General features: G+C 46.8%; 1 protein-coding gene across 1 annotated transcript in view; it reads left to right on the top strand.

The window, feature by feature from the left end:
- SH2D4B (SH2 domain containing 4B) overlaps nucleotides 1–15,161 on the top strand; it is a 72,948-nt gene extending 57,787 nt beyond the window's left edge. The window contains exons 7-8 of the mRNA XM_069460848.1: nucleotides 11,582–11,802; nucleotides 15,069–15,161. Of these exons, the coding sequence (XP_069316949.1) occupies nucleotides 11,582–11,802; nucleotides 15,069–15,161 (314 nt within the window). The remainder of the gene's footprint in view (nucleotides 1–11,581; nucleotides 11,803–15,068) is intronic.
- Nucleotides 15,162–16,919: the final 1,758 nt, after the last annotated feature.

Consider the following 16,919-nt stretch of genomic DNA (forward strand, 5'->3'; position numbering starts at 1 on the left):
GTGGGAAAACAGATTCTGCCTTTTTCTTATGAGGAACCGTAAAGCCATATGTCAAAGGATGTGGAGACAGGGAGGGAAGAAGGATCTGAGCCGGTAATGCGATCTATCCCAACAGAAATCTTTTCTTCGCCGGGTAAAACAGTCCTAGTTAATTTGGCTGGATTTTAGATGCAGGTTAAAAATGACTACTGCGACTCCTATTTCCTTCCTTTCTCTCAGACACATTTGGCTGTGTTGTGGTGTAATTCAAAGAGCAATGTGGGCAAAGAGTCCTAAGATGTGGGGTCCAGTCTAGAACCCAGCAGTTCCGTGACCTTGGATATGTCCTTTAAATTCCCCCTCTGTGGAATTCGCATCATAACACCTACTTCCTAGGATGCTTACGAAGATCAAGGCAACAAGAGCACTTTGTCCATCACAAAAAGCCATGTCCACGTGAGTGCTGATGTCTCCTGGGGTCTGGGGACAACCCCAGAGACCTTACTTCCTCTGGGAAACGGTTTGGGGAGATGGGCTCCGAGGGGAAGGGGGATGAGAACTGGCTTTATTTTGGGGCCACAGGGTTCTAGATAAAGTCTCCTCTGTTAAAAAGAGCGATAGTAAAGTAAGTCTTCGTTTCTCATTTGTTCATTGTTATGTTCCAGGAGTTATAAGAGAGACTTCTAGTTATGTATATGAATAAAACTATTCCTGAAATAGTTTTGCTTCAGAAATGTTCTAGAGAAATGCTAGGACATATAGGCTTGGCTTTGGGGAAAAAATCTCTTTTTGGACATGGATATGCATCTAAAATTGTTAAGAATATCCTCTGTCTAGACATTGACTCAGTGAGAACCTATTTGTCTTCCCAAGCTTCACTTCTAAAGAATAGTCAAAATTGGTCCAGGTTTTATTGTCGGGGCAACAACCCACTGGCTGTCTTGCTGCTGGCCCTTAGGGCTTGGCACAGAATGGGGCTACCCGGTGGGTGATGTAGTTGGCATTGGTAAATTATTCCCATGTACTCTGCTCAGGCACTGGGTTTGGATCTCAAATGTGGCCTCACCTGGGCATGGGTGGTGTGTTACTGCCTCTTCTGACAGACACAAAGAAGGCAGGAATGAGGCACTCCCCATCCATGTAGACGGATGGTCTGCAGGGAGCCCAGCAGTTAGAGGTGGCTTTCCTGTGCAATGTGAGAGCTCCAAAGAGGATGGGCACTGCGTCCTACCTGCCCATACTGTGATCTCAGAATATACTTAGAGAAGAAGACTGAAGGTCATAGAGCAGCTGGGTTCTAAAATTCTAGAATGGGCCCCATATCTTCAGACTCTTTGTCCACACTGATGCTTAGATTACACCACAGCACATCCAAATGCGTTGGAGGGAAGGGAGGGAAACAGAAGTCATTTTAATGATTACTTGGGGAATGTTTATCTTGGGAAGAAGAAGCCGTGGGGTGGAATGGATGGAGGAACAAAGCTCTGGAGCTCTGTCTTGAGAAAGGGGGATTGCTAAAAGAGGACAGAACTAGGGTCCAGGGATGGGGGTCCTGAAGAGACACATTTCATTTCAGTAGAAGAAAGAGCTTTTCGGTGGCTGCAGCTTGCTATTGGGCAGTCTGGATGGCTGGTGGACTCCCCACGTGGGGGATGGAGGGCCTTTAAGCTCTCTGCCCCGGCCTCTGTGATGCAGTGTGACTCTGAGGGCAAGTGCTGCTGACATTGTTCCAGGACTGCGGGCCCTGCCCCTGCCAAGCTTCCAAAGTTTTCTTGGGTGGTCATGAGCACTGGACAAGGCACAGGGTTTCTGGTTCCTAGTTTTACCTACTCTGTTCTGGGTGCCTCCTTGAATACACTGCCATCCAGGGATGGAAATTGGGATGAAAAAGGGTCCTCTCTGTATTTAAAATCCCTTACTGTGTATCCAGTGAACTTGTTTTGGGCTCAGCCTGAGTTCTTTATTTTGAATCTCATTCCATGACCTTGCAAAGCAGAGCTGGCACTGGAAAATCTGGGAATGCCCTGTTTGGTCTTGGGGGTTACTCCCAGGAGTTAGAGTTTCTGGGGCCAAGATAGAGCAAGTGAGCCAGCCTAGACCCCTGTCATTGGCTTCCAGGATCAGTGGGAGGGTAGGAAACTGCAATGAGGCTTTGGACTCTGTTGAGAGGTGGCAGACAGGATGGGGTGCTGGGGACCTCAGCAGTGTGGACCAGGCTCTAAAAGTTTGTTTAGTAAGGAATTGCTGAAGAAACCAGGGATGGAGAAAATAATAATACCTACTACATAGTGGTGTTGTGACGATTAAACATATCAATATTTTTAAAGGCTTTAGAACATGCCTGGCATGCAATAAATGCTTCCATTTGTTATATGGAATAAATAAACATGGTGGCCTTTGGAGCTGCACACCAGGAACAGAAGCATGTGCAGTGGTGGTTCACCCCCTCAAGGCATACTAAGTTGCATATGTCACTGCTGTCTCTCAGAAATAAAGAAAAAGATCTGTGCACAAAAGGAAGATGACACTGATTTAGCCTTCCAAAAAAAAAAAGTACAAGCCCAAATTTTCTTTTATTATGAGTGTGATACTCATCTTGAAATATTTACATAGTCATTAGGTGTAACACACAGGCCATTTGGAAGGTTGGTTAGCATGTCATGATCCATCACGTCAAGGGAGATTGCTAATTTGCCTCTCCTGGGCAGAATTTGGAATGGAAATTTTCCACCAACTCTGATGCCAAATGCAAAACTTTCTAAAGGAGACAAAAGTAGGTCAGTTGACCCAGTTTCCTCTTAAGTTTTTACTTAAGCTCTTCCAACTAAGAAATAAAGGAATATTTTCCTTCTTTTTTTTTTTTTTAAGTGTGTACTGGATATATGTTCTCAAAAAGGCATTACAAAGAAGAGTGAAATTATTTTTGTGTTAGAAAAGCATAGATGGTTGTGATGTTCCCAAGATTTTAACTCTTTCTTTTCAGCTGTCTATAGTTCTGGTGCCTGCTCTACTTTCAATCCCTGTGCCTTGTACAGGGCTGTGTCTATCTGGAGGTGCACAAAGGTACCTGTTGGATCAGTAGCATCCTTGGGTAGAGGACATGTGACCTTACTCTGGTCCTCAGGCATGCTCTGGTCAGTATCTGTGGGGTGTGCTGGTTGGCTTTATCTGTGGGATCACACTGGCTTTTTACGTTTTAACTAATAATTTATTGAACATGTACTTTGTGCTGGCATTGTGTCAAGAAAACATTGAACGTCCAGTATTTACTCTTTATACAACTCTCTGGAATAGGTTATAATACTAGCAATTATGTACACCGTGTTTACAGTATGCTGGGCACCCTTCTAAATACTTCTTATATGTTAATTCATTAATTATTTTTTTTGAGACAGAGCCTCTTTATTGCCCAGGCTAGAGTGCCGTGGCATCAGCGTAGCTCACAGCAACCTCAAACTCCTGGGCTCAAGCGATCCTCCTGCCTCAGCCTTCCGTTCCGAGTAGCTGGGACTACAGGCATGAGCCACCATGCCTGGCTAATTTTTTTTTTCTATATATATTCTTAACTGTCCATGTAATTTCTTTCTATTTTTAGTAGAGATGGGGTCTCACTCTTACTCAGGCTGGTCTCGAACTCCTGAGCTCAAACACTCCTCCCGCCTCGGCCTCCCGGAGTGCTAGGATTACAGGCGTGAGCCACTGCACCCGGCCTATGTTAATTTATTTAATCCTTATAATATCACTATGTACTTGCTTCTAGCTTTAGCCCCATTTCGCAGATGAGGAAGCTGAGGCACAGAGAAGTGAAGCCACTTGCCCATGGTTGCCCTGTTAGTAAGCAGGGGAGGCGGGACTCAAACCCAGGTGATCTGGCTTCAGAATCCACGCTCCTATCCGTGCAGCGCAGCCTTGTTGCCATCCCACAGGTGAGGAAATACAGACCCTAAAGATTAAGTAGCTGCTCCAGGAACACAGTGCTCCAGAGGATAAGTTCCTTTCCAATCCAGGATGTCTCTGTGAGGATGGGGAGATGGCTGTTTCTTTAGGAGACACCCGGCCTTTCTGGGCTGTGGGGCCAGCTGTTTTAGCTGCCATGCCTATTCCTAACTGGGGCAAGTGTCTGTTCCTCCTGAGGCCGCTGCCACCCTCCCACTGAATTCCTGAAGGATGCCATCTGAGTCTCCACACAGCCTGCAGAGTCCTTTTGCAATAAGTAGAGTAAAACAGGGAAGTATCAGGGTTTGGGATTGTTGAGTTACCTAACAGGGGCATTAGGAGACAGGCTCCCTGGGTAAAGGCATTTAAATAGTTCATTTGCTGATCATGCGTGTTAAGCTTCTGTGGTGTGCTAAGTACAGGGCATAAGGTAATACACAAAGCCGGTGACTTCTCTACCCTCACGGAACTTAACATTCAGCTGTAAGTAACAGAAAAAATTCAAACTGATATAACCAAAAAGAGAATTTTTCAGCTTATAAGACTGAAAATCCCACATCCCACAGGTAGGTCCAGCTTTAGGCTTTTCTTGAACCCGGGAGCTTAAGCTTTTTAGCAACTGCCCTCTCTCCATCTTTCAGCTCTGTTGGTTTCCATGTTGTTTTCATTCTCAAGCAATGCATCCGGCTGAGGTTGCATGCCTGCATTCTCCTAGGTTCAAATCCTAGAAGAGAGCGCATGCTTTCCTCTCAACAGCCCCAACATTAGCCCAGTAGTCTGCCTTGTTGGGTCTGGTTTGGTCACATGCCCACTCCTGAACCAATTGCTGTGGCCAGGGGGATGAGCCGTCTGATTGGCTAGGGCTGGGCCAGGTGACCATGCGGAATGGGTTTGATAGATTCCACCCTATTGGAACTGTATAGACTGAGAGCAGGAAAGACCTCTGCCTGGAATCCGACCTTCCCAAAAGAAGGTCACAATTCCCTTGTCAGAAGACGGGTGAATGGTACTGGGCAGGCAAGATCAATCTATGTCCACCATACAGAGGAAAATAACCTGGCTTCTGCAAGGCTGACACTAAGCAAACAATCATACCGTAAATTTATTTATCCAGTTGAGGTAGGTGTTACACAGGATCCTTGCGTAGAAGTCATTTTGCTGGATGGTGCCAGCCTCTCTCATGAACAGCGGCATTGGTGATCGGAACCTGGCACGTCAGCTTGGAGCAGACATTCGTGGGCATGGATGTTGCCTCTTGTGCATAAATATATCTGGAACCAAGAAGCTCGTCCGGCGAAGCCCTGTCTCAGCAGTTAGCCATGGTTAAATTTCATTTGCAGTTATAAAAAAATGAAGGCATTTGAGCTCATTCATCACAATCTCTATGGCTTTAGGATGCTTTGAGAAACTGTTGAGAAGGAAGAGCTTAATAATTCCAGCCTCCTTAATGATATCGTCTGGAAAGAATGGCAGTAAGAAAGGAAGTCGCAAAAATGAATGAGAAATAGCAGAGCCGTAATGGAGGAGTTGTCAGCCAGTGAGGCGTAGCTGCGGCGAAAGCGTTAAGAAATATGCACGTCAGATGAATTGAGACCCATAAAAAGCGAAACGTCGTGGCTGGCCTGCTTGCATTTCTTTCTTTTCAGGGTGAAGCCCTAACAGAGAAATAAAAAGAGCTCATTTGGTTACTCAGGTTCAATTCAAGCTAATGATTTCCGGGAACCAAATGGAGGTGGAGGAGGGGCTGGGCTAGAGTCACGGGTCTGCTTTGAGGATTTGCTAACGTGTGAATTTATGTGTCTATTAGAGCAGAGCGTCTTCTGAAAGTATAAAGTGCCTTTCCTTTCCTGGGGCTGCCGCTGAGTAGCACCGCTGGAGTAAATGTTTTGACAGTGACTGTGAAGTTGGTGGTGGTGTTTGAGACCCAACATGGAAGGGAATCCAGGGAGAGGATTGGAGGAGGTGTCAGGGAGGACGCACCGGGGTTTGGGCACAGGGTGCAGTAACAGAGGAGTAGGGTGCTGCAAGCCCCTCCTCAACGGGGCCAGAGAGGCTGCAAACACCTGCCAGTAATAGTCACGTGCTGGCGTAGGGACAGTGAAAGCAAACCTGGACTCGTTTGCCAGGCCAGCATTCATCGTCCCCTCTGCATTCTCTGCCTTCTCACCTTTACTTGCTGCAGTCTGTAACCAAGGGGAAGAGAGTGGCTGCCCTGAAGGCCCTCTGTCCCCTGATCACTCCCTGTCCTATTCTTCAGAAGCCCAACAGGGGGCACTGCAGTTAGTTGGGTGGCCTTAGGTGCTTGGTCCCTGCTGAGGCAGGCTCAGGTGCATCCCTCCTTAGTCCCCATCAAGGGCCCCAGTCTGGATGCTGGGCTTCTGTCTCAGTTTCCTGATTACAGCTCTGTTCACTTCTGCCACTGGCCCTTGAACCATGTGGGTTAGGCTGGGGCCCGGCTGGGGTTGTGCACCGCCAGGCTACAGCAGCCACTGTGGTCACAGCATCCATCAGTCCCCTGACATCGTTTCACCTGATACGGCCAATAACTTTGAGTGATGCCAATGTGAGTCCATGTTACCATGGAAGAGATTTACCTGTTTAAGATCAGGCCATAAGTGGCAGAGACAGGATTGGAAACTCAGATTTGTTTGGCTTTAGCACTGTCTTTCAATAGGACAGTATACTTCATCTCCCAGTCCTCGGGGAGGCGTCTCCCCGAACTGGAAGGACCTCTGCCCTGGAGTCCAAGCACAATTTCTATTTGCAGATGTTTGCAACTATTCCTCACTCTCCGTATCAGGCTCCTTTGGGTATAGCCTCTGACAAAACTAGACCTCTGGGCATTGCTTCTTGAATCGTGGTCAGCCTTAAAATCTGCAGCTCAGGAACAGCAGAGGGGCTGCAGTAGGCTTCCTGGCTGAATCCTCATGTTTGTGCTACAAGCACAGCGGCCCTGGGGGTGGAGCTGGTTACCTAATCCACCCTTGCCCACACATTTCTCCAGGATGGGACATGGGTTGTATGTGGGCAAAACAGGCTGCTGGCAGCCTAATAGGAGTGCGAGCCTTGTGTGTGTGACTGACATTTGAAGGAATGCTGCACCTCTGTGCTGGCTCTGCCTCTTTCTGGCTGCGAGACTCCAGTAAGTAACTCAATCTCTCTTAGCCTAATTTTCAACTCTAGAAAATGCAGAGAATAGAAGTACCTACCTCAAAGGATTATTATGAGAATTGAATGATCTAGTGTTTATAAGTCTTAGCACAGTGGTTGGCATAATGCCAGAATTCCATAACTGCTAGTTCTGGGATTATATTTTTAATTGATTAATGATTTATTCAACACTATTTATTGAACTCCTAACTTCCAGACACTGTTTTAGGCATGACGATGTAGTAGGGGGAAAAAAAAAAAGACAAAATTCTTGCTCTCATAGATCTTATGTTTGTAAAATTATGATAATTTTTGTATAAACTATTGTGGAAGGCATGTTTCTTGCATAAATTATATCACACATTACAGTATTATTGTTCTACTACTTTTTTTTTTCTAATGTGTCAACACTTTTTAGAGATTTCTGGTCTGTGTCCAGGCCAATGGTTCTCAACAGGGTATTTGTGCTTCTAGCACATTTGGAGACAATATCTGGAGACACATTTGGTTGTCGCAGCTGGGAAGTGCTTTTGGCCTCGGTGGGGTAGAGGCCAAAGATGCTGCTAAACATCTTCCAGTGCACAGAGCTGCCCCCACCCCCCACAGCAAGCAATAAGAGGCCCAAAATGTTGACAGTGCCCAAGGTGAGAAACTCTGGTCTATGTTTATATTTGCTTCCTTTTTTTTTTTTGAGACAGAGTCTTGCTCTTTTGCCCAGGCTAGAGTGCCGTGGCGTCAGCCTAGCTCACAACAACCTCAAACTCCTGGGCTTAAGCGATCCTCCTGTCTCAGCCTCCCAAGTAGCTGGGACTACAGGCATGCGCCACCATGTCCAGCTAATTTTTTCTATATATTTTTAGTTGTCCAGATAATTTCTTTCTATTTTTTTTAGTAGAGACGGGGGTCTCGCTCTTGCTCAGGCTGGTCTCGAACTCCTGACCTCGAGAGATCCTCCCGCCTCAGCCTCCCAGAGTGCTAGGATTACAGGCGTGAGCCACCGTGCCCAGCCTATGTTTATATTTGTATCTGTATCTTCTTCAGACTTTTTAATTGTTGCTACAAGGATGTGCAACAGATGAAACTTCTTATTAACTTGTTTTTAAAAGTGATCTCATCTTACTCTGGGCCTTTATTTCCTGTTAATGATTAAAGAAAAACCCTTAAAATTTCTAATTAAAGATAATCCCATGTCCTCTGATTTAAAAGTCTCTCTCAGTGTAACTACTAACACGTGTAGGATATTTAGTGTATCCAGTGTAAATAGTTATATCACATTAGATATTTTATTTATTTATTTATTTATTTGAGACAGAGTCTCACTCTGCTGCCCAGGCTAGAGTGCCATGGCGTCAGCCTAGCTCACAGCAACCTCAAACTCCTGGGCTCAAGCAATCCTCCTGCCTCAGCCTCCCGAGTAGCTGGGACTACAGGCATGAGCCACCATGCCCGGCTAATTTTTTCTATATATATTTTTAGTTGTCGATATAATTTCTTTCTATTTTTAGTAGAGACGGGTCTTGCTGTTGCTCAGGCTGGTCTCGAACTCCTGAGCTGAAACTATCCACCCACCTCGGCCTCCCAGAGTGCTAGGATTACAGGCATGAGCCACCTCGCCCAGCCACATTAGATATTTATTAATATTATGTTCTTAGGCACTGTGCTAAGGACATTCATGCATTAACTTAATTAATTCTCAAACAACTTTAAGATGTAGGAATTATTATCATACCATTTAATAGATGAGGGCACCAAACTAGGTTTCAGAGAAGTTTAAGTAACTTGCCCAAGGCCACCTATGGAACAAGTCCCTAGGCTGTGATTTGAGTCCGTGCTCTTGATCACTGCTCCAAACGTGCATCCAGCATCCCAGGCACGGAAGATATGAAGATGATAAGGAATTGTGTCAGTTCAGGTCTTCTGGGAAGCAGAAGTGCAAAGATTGATTGGTGGAAGGGCCTGTGAAGGACAAAGGGAGGAGGCTGCAGGATAAGGCGGGGAGGGTCTTCAGAATGTGGTTCAGGTCTGGCCCCTCTGGAGAGGGAAGAAGGACGATTGCATAACCCGAGCCTGCCCTGGACTGCAGCTCAGAGGAAATCTTGGTTGGGCTGATGGGGAGGCCCAGTGCAAAGATCACTGGCTAGAGGAGACCCACCTTGGGCAGGAGTGGCGGCTCTGGTACCCCCTGCGGGGAGCAGCCTGGGGAGAGCCTGCCTCTACCGTGGATGCTGAAGGACACGATGCTGCTCCCGGCAACAGGGCTCTCTGGAAGGGAGGCCTGGCAGCATCTCCCATGGCTGCCACAGCCCCAAGCCTTGAGCAGTTCACAGCCTGTTTAACTCATCTAGGTAGCATCTGGGTAGGATGCTGTGAAAACCTGAAGGTGGGATATACAGTGCAGGCTCCTGGGATAGAAATGATTTCCTGATTGGTTGAGCAGGTTGTAGGTTGAATAAAGGGACCCTGCCAAGGGGGCTCATTGGGGAGAGCAGGGGATTGACGTGCAGGTCCCCCCTCCCCCCAGTCAAGCTGTGGGCTTTGCTGTTTGGGCCCAGAGAGGCATCTTTTTCTAAGTCAACGACTTAGAGAGTCTTCTTTTTCAAACTTGCCTAGAGGTAGAGTGTAGGCTACCAGCAGTGAGTGATTCCTGGGAGAGAGGAGGAGTCAGTCTTCAAAGGGGAGTCGGGGCCAGCTGGGGCAAAGGGCGCTGGGAGGGAGGATGAGGCTTCATCCGAGGAAGGCCTGTGGGGAGCAGCTGGAACGGTGCATGAGCTGGTGGATAACCCTGAAGAGGCAGGTGTGGAGGGGGCAAGGAGCCGGTGTCCACTGTGCCTGAGGCTGGGCTCTGCTGGGCGCCAGTGGGAAGCCGCTCAAGGGTTTTACGTGGGGGAGAGACAGGACATGGCCATTGTGGTGTTACTGGTCATTTTTGGGTATTATAAAGTCAAGTCCTCTTCAAGTTTGACTGTTAGTCTCCCGCCCTCTCTAGCAGTCTCCTCTCCAGTCCCCAGCCCCGCTGCACTTCAGCTTGAGGTGCTTGGAGTAGGGATGGGGGTGACTTCCTCTGGTCCTTCTTCATCCCAGCCCCCAGCCCAGCCTCTGTCCCCTTACCTCCCTGGTGTTCTACTTCTATAGCTTGACTGGGGAGGGGGTAGCTGGCTTGATTGCCTCCTGATGTGTCCTGGGCAAGGAGGAAATGGGTGGTCCCCAATTGTGTTGACTGTCTTTAAAAGATGGAGCCTTTGACAGTGTGGTTGCCTCTGTGTCTTCTGCTTTGGGCACAAGGAAAGTCCCTGTGCTTTGGGTAGGAGAGCAATGGGAGGGGAGTCTGACTGCAGGTTCAGGTGGCAGTGCCATCGGGGATTCAGGTGGGGAGAAGTCACAGGTGTGCAGTGTCTCTCAGGGTCATGGCGATGAGCAGCCCGGCTAGCTCCGTCCGTCTGCTCGCCGCTGATGGAGAACGTATGTAAAGGGCACACGAGTGGGTGTGCAAAGGGGCAATGCATTGCAATTCACCTCTCCCCAGAATAACAGATAGCAGGATCCAACATTTCCACCGCTGTTCCCAGCGTATAAAAATATTTTGAATTCTTTTTCTGACTTGAAAGTCATAATGTGCCTTTGAAGTAGATGGGTTATAACCATCTACATGTCAAATGTCAAAGGACACTGGAGAAGTTGAGGGCTTGTCTGAGGATCCCATGGCCAGGTAAGGGCAGAGTTGGGGAATGAATCCAGGGTTCTGACTTCCCCTTCTCTTCCCACCTGCTGACTCCAGATCTGATCTACCAAACACATCGCCTCTCCCACCTTACCCAGATGACAGCAGCTCCCTAAAAGCATTTCAGGGCATTGCCACTGGCAGATCAACAACTCCAAGGCCAAATCTGACTTCCATATTGTGATGAAACCACATCGCATAGGACTGCAAAACCTTAGAAAGTTTTGTTCTTTGAGCTGAAGTGAAGCTTAATTCTGTGCCCCATTAAGAAACGTTTTGCCTGGTGTCCACAGGTATTTGGAGGAAGTCCTTTTACTTTTTAAGGGAAAATCCTGTCTTCAGGTGCTCATTTATGGTTCCAGGGAGCTAAGTGAGGCAGCCGTCAGCAGTCATTCTGGTCACTGCAGCAGGACTCTCAGGGCTTCCCACAGGGCAGTACCTGGTGACTTGTATTTGTAATCCATCGATACTGTAATCCAGGTCATTGCTAATTCCTTGCTTATCCGATTAATTCAAATCAGGGTGGCTTTATTTGGAGAGGAACGTGTGCTCAGTTCAGGTCCTAGTGAAACTCTGCTCCCAGGTTCGCAGCTGGCTGGGCCAGGCCGGGTTGCTCCCGCTGTGGAAGGAGCATGTGCTGGCCGCCCGAGCCCTTCCCTTCCTGACGCCCGGGGCCCCACAGATGGGACGGCGCGTGCACTGAGCCACAGGGTGAGGGCTGGGGTTGTGGCCGGGGGCGGGGGGCAGTGTGGAGGGGGCTGCAGAACCTGCGGACTTTTTTTTTCTTTTTTAAACCAGGGATTATTAGCCGAGAAAACGCAGAAGACCTCCTGGAGAACATGACCGAGGGAGCCTTTCTGGTCCGGGTCAGTGAGAAAATCTGGGGTTACACCCTCTCCTACCGCCTGCAGAAGGGGTTCAAGCACTTTCTTGTGGATGCCTCTGGGGATTTTTACAGCTTCTTGGGAGTGGACCCCAGTCGCCATGCAACGCTCACAGATCTCATCGATTTCCATAAGGTATCATACCCTCCGAGGGGTGCTGGCTGGGGCTGAAACTGGCAGACACTTGAGCTGAAGAGAGAGCCGAGGCCAGCGCAGCAAGGCTGCAGGCTCTAAGCCATGGGGCCGGGGGGCGCACAGAGATACAGAGCCTCAGGGCCAGGGTGGAAGAGGCTGGAGATTGTCGAGACCAGGCCGTGGAGCCCATGTTCTCCTCTCTGGCTCATCCTCTGGGGCGCGTGTGCACGCCTACGCCTGGCCCCCAGGCCTCTTCCCAGCTCGAGTGCCTGAGCGCCCCCTACTTTCAACACGAGGGTTTGGCCGATCAGCCTCTCTCCAAGCCCAGGTGTCACACCTCAGCTCAGTCCCAAGAATGTCCCTCTCGTGAACATCAAGCCAGGCTTCTGAGAGTTCGCCAAACTGAAGAATTTCGGGAGGCAGAGTGGTGGCAGCCCAGGGGTCCAACATCTACCTGTGCTTTGCGGGTGTAGAAAGGTTCACAGAAGGATTTGACCATTTCACTGGGCTTTTACTCCAAGAGGATTTGTATTGCTTTATCTTCCTCTCTTCGTGGATGTCCCCCGGGCTCCAGGGACAGCTCTTAACTTGACCTTATGAGTAAAGCACGTAGAAAATCACCCAATCACAAATACCTGGATACTGAGTACTGCCCAGAAAATTGGACCAACCAGGATCAAGGTAGATTTCCACTTGTGTAGCCTTCTAACAACCAGAGGGCGCGTATGGGCTCAGTGCTCTCTGTCAAGCACTGAGCCTCGTGCTCTGCATTCATGCTCTTATTTAACCTTCCCAGTAGCTCTGTGAGGGAGGCATGTTAGCCCCATTGCACAGATCAGGGAACCAAGGCTAAGTTTCCGTGGCTGGTACCAGCGAGGACCAGGGGTTAAGGTTCATGCTGTCTGCCTCTAAAGTGCGCGCTTTTCCCACTAAACCACTTTGTTTTGCTTTCCCTGTACCATATAAGCTGAGTTAGCAGTGATGAGCTCCGAGTTCCTGGACGTGTTTCTGGACGTGTTTCAAGCAAAGGGTAAACGTCCATCTCTCAGGACAGGTTCCTATATGGAAAGGCCAGACCAAATGTTTTTTGAAGGTCTTTATTCTCTTCCAGATCTAAGCTTTAGAGACTGACAATTTCATTTCTAACACATTTCTTTAGAGATATATCATCTGTGTCCATCTGGAGATCTGGTGGTCAGCTTTTATAAATTAAAATTTTAATTACACAATTAATTCGTGATTACATTTTAAGAAAAATCAAATACAATACAAAGTGAGAGCCTCATTCATTCCAAATCTCCATTTCCGTTGTCCACCTTGAAGTGTTAATCCGCCATGTATCTGTCTGAGTATTTCCTGGGCAGTAACATAGAAACTTATATGCTTAAGGAAATACATAGTTTTGTTATTTTTCATATAAGTTGGATGATTCTTTACAGGTAGCTGGACAACTTGATTTTTTACTTGCTAAATGAATCATTGAATATAGTTTTAAAAAGCATGGTCCCTGGGATCAGGCTGCTGAATTTTAAATCCCAACTTCATTACTGTGCGTGACTTTGGGCAACTACTCAGACTTTTGCGCCTCAGTTTCCTCCTCAGTAAGATGGGTTTAATAATAGCACTTATCTCTTCACGGCCCTATGAGGTTTCAATGAGATAGCACTGTTTAAAGTGATGACAAAAATATACTTGACACTTGTAAATTACCAGGTTGTGTTGGCTATTACTAAAATGTGTCTATGAGATCTTTCCATGGCAATACTGCATCAATCCTTATAAATGCCCCATGGTATTCCATGGTGTGGATGTATATTACAGTTTAATTACCCATTCTCCTCTTGCTAGCCACTTGTCTGGCTTCCAGTTTTTCCTGATCACAAACAGTGCTGCGGAGACTTTCCTGTGTATGTCACTATGGATGCATGTGCAGTATTTCTCTAGGATGGGTCCCTCAGACTGGAATTGCTAGAGAGAAGAGTATGCGCATTTTAATTAGAAAAGATCTGCCAGATTGCCCTTCAAAAATGTGGTGCCAATTCAGGCCCCTGCCAACTCTATATGAGGCTGTTTCCTCAGACTGCTGCCAACACCGGGCCTATCAGTCATTTAATTTTTTTCATCAGACGGGCAGACACTGAATCTCACTGTGGTTTAACTTGCATTTCTCTGCTGACCACTGACGCTGAGGAGCTCTTCATATGTTTAATGGCCACTCAGATTTCTTCCTCTGTGAATCATCCATTCGTATCCTTTGTCCATTTTTCTATTAAGATGTCTCTTTCTTACTGATGTGACATTTCTTTCAGCAACTAAATTGCTCTTTAGTTATGTCCATGCTGTTACTCAGTTCTTCTAGTGAAATTTTTCTTTTTAATTTAAATGCTTTTTATGTCTGGTTCTTTAATTGGTTCTTCTTCTTCTTCTTCTTCTTTTTTTTTTTTTTTTAATAATGGCCCATTCTTGTTCCATGGATGACTTTTCTTCTTCTTCTTCTTTTTGAGAGAGACAGGCTGACTCATTGACTTGCTGACTAACTGACGGTCTCTCCAACTTATTTTCTTATTAATGCACATCTCTTAAAGGCTCCTTCTCTTTGTTTTATATTTGTAGACTTGGTGTTTCCTTGGGAATCATTTCTATTGTTGAGTTTGGCATCTTTCTTTTATGGCTATGATTTTCCTTAAATGTTTATGGGTTTGGGGCTATGTGGTGATCTTCCATTTCTAAATATCCTGTTTGTCCATGAATGGACAGAGTTTCTGTTTCCCAAATCCAGTGTCTTCATGCCATAGGGGTTGGAGTTGACCGTGAGTGGTTCATGTTTTAGGCGTGGGAGGGTTTGAACTTTTTGGATCTCTTTGGCCACCCGGGAAGCTGTGTGCTTCTCCTCATTTCCTGAGCTGCCTGAGGGAAACGCGTCCAAGGCAAACACCTGCCCAGAGTTCCCCATCCTGTCTCCAGCTCTCACTGGCCCCTGCCCCACACTGATTCCTCTGACAATCCCATCCTGCACGACTTTTGTTTTTTAGGGATTCTCTAAGCTTTTTCACTTTGTTGATGGCATTTCTTCTTATTTTCCAGTAATTTTATGGATTTTTTATTTCTTTTTAAAGGCATATTTTTTCCTGCCATTTCTAGAAATTTGAGTGAAGGGGAGGCAGATGCATGCTCTTTGTCTCTCTGTCCTAAACCAGTCTCTCTCTGGTAGACGTTTATTTCTCTTTCTTGACTATACGTGAATTTTCCTTTTTTTCCCCTTTTAGGAGGAAATCATCACTGTTTCAGGGGGAGAGTTGCTGCAGGAACCCTGTGGACAGAGGGACAGCCCGCCGGACTACCACCTGCTGTTTGAATGATTTCTTTTTCTCCTGATGGGTTGGATTCCCTTGGGAACCCTCTTTTTGAATTCAGCTTCAGAACTTGCCAGCTCAGATCCTTGTGGACTTCTGGAAGATCCGTCGCCGCTCAGAGGAACAAGCAGACGAGTATGTCTCAAGTGATAGGAAGTATTTGGCATCTGTGCTGCTGGTCTCACCCGAGTGCTCAGCACAGAAACTGCTAATAGCTGGTGCAACTCTTTCATGAAGAGTTTAGCTGTGACCCCGAAGATAAAGCCCACTTGCCGTGGCTACCCTACACCAAGCTCCTAGAGTGCATGGATCATGTTTTAATAATCCAAAATAATTCCAGTGCCGAACCCTGAATCTAACATGGTTAAACATTGGTAGATATTCAATAAATGTTTGTTGAATGAATGTACTTCTAAAAGTTTTCCAACACCAAATCAGTTTCTAGTAAGGCATTTCCTACTCGTCACTATTTATAAAATCATAGAAATAATAGAGGAGAGGTTGTAAAGGATTTCCATGGTGGACATAGATGCTGCATCTTTCATAATATTCATTACTACCCTCCTAGATATTATCATTGGACTTACTTAAGGTTCCTGAGCCCCAGCTGCCAGGACAGGTGATTGATACTGTCCTGCCTTCTGTATTTAACCTCTTCTTCTGCCACTCTCCTCTGTCTTTGAATCGTATTTTGGACATAGTTTTGCAGTATTGAAGCAGTGGTTTCATGTATTCCTACAGATGGACCTGGGGTGAATTACAAATCCAAGAAAATGGTTTTTAGACATAAGGCCTCTGCTCTCTAGGATGGGGCCCTCTGTATTGCAGGTTACTCAAATGATTAACTCTGTCCTCATTGTCCTTTGGATTTTGATTCTACTGTCCACTTAATCTGAGCATGTTGCTCATATTAGCATAAAGACTCTCTGAAAAACTCCTCAGTAACTCTCCGGGATGGTATCTATTTGTGCATACTCGTGTTCTACGTTTATGGTGATATAAATGGAGGCAGCATATTAATATGATGGGAAGATTATAGTGTCTACAGTCAAGAAGATCGGGGTTCAAACCCCACCCTGGAACTTATAGCATGCTAATGCTTGTAGCATTATGTTTGGTGCGAGGAAAAGGATGAATGGGCTCTGGGGATGTCAGGGAACTGCTTTACTTGGTAGCTGTATCAAACATCTATGCTCTGCTTGTTCCTTGGATCCTTGGCTGTGTGTTTCCCACCAGCCACCACCACTGTCACTGATTGTGCACAGGCTCTGCTCTTCTCGCTGTGTTGATCAGCCTCATGTGAGCATAAGCCAGTGGTACCTTGCCACATGCCTCATTTCCTGTAGCTACAGAGGCATAAGACAGAGAGCTGGGAAGTCAATGCCCCATGCAGTAATAAACCTTAGATCAGTGGGAGTGAGAGGCTGGTAGATGAATTCCTCTCCCTTCTTTCTCCTGGAGGGACTGTTCTGTGAGGCAGCTTTTCATGTGGTCTTTTAGAAGACAATCTTGCAAGATCCAGTGACGACGAGTCATGATGAAACCAAGCAGTGACCTGGTCAGTGTGACCCCTGTTTGTTCTTCCTACTTCTCTGCCTCACCCCACCTCTCTCCTGCTCCTCTGGGATTGAACTCCTGGGTGAAGTAGCAGCACATAAGCCTCTGCCACAGGGGAACCCAAGATAAGGACTATCATACAAATGTGTTCAATAATGATAATTTTGCCACCCGGCTCTGTCGCCTGCCTCCTCTCTGCCTGTCTCA

Source organism: Eulemur rufifrons, chromosome 28 (genome assembly GCF_041146395.1).
Source record: "Eulemur rufifrons isolate Redbay chromosome 28, OSU_ERuf_1, whole genome shotgun sequence".
In the NCBI taxonomy this organism is placed as follows: domain Eukaryota; kingdom Metazoa; phylum Chordata; class Mammalia; order Primates; family Lemuridae; genus Eulemur; species Eulemur rufifrons.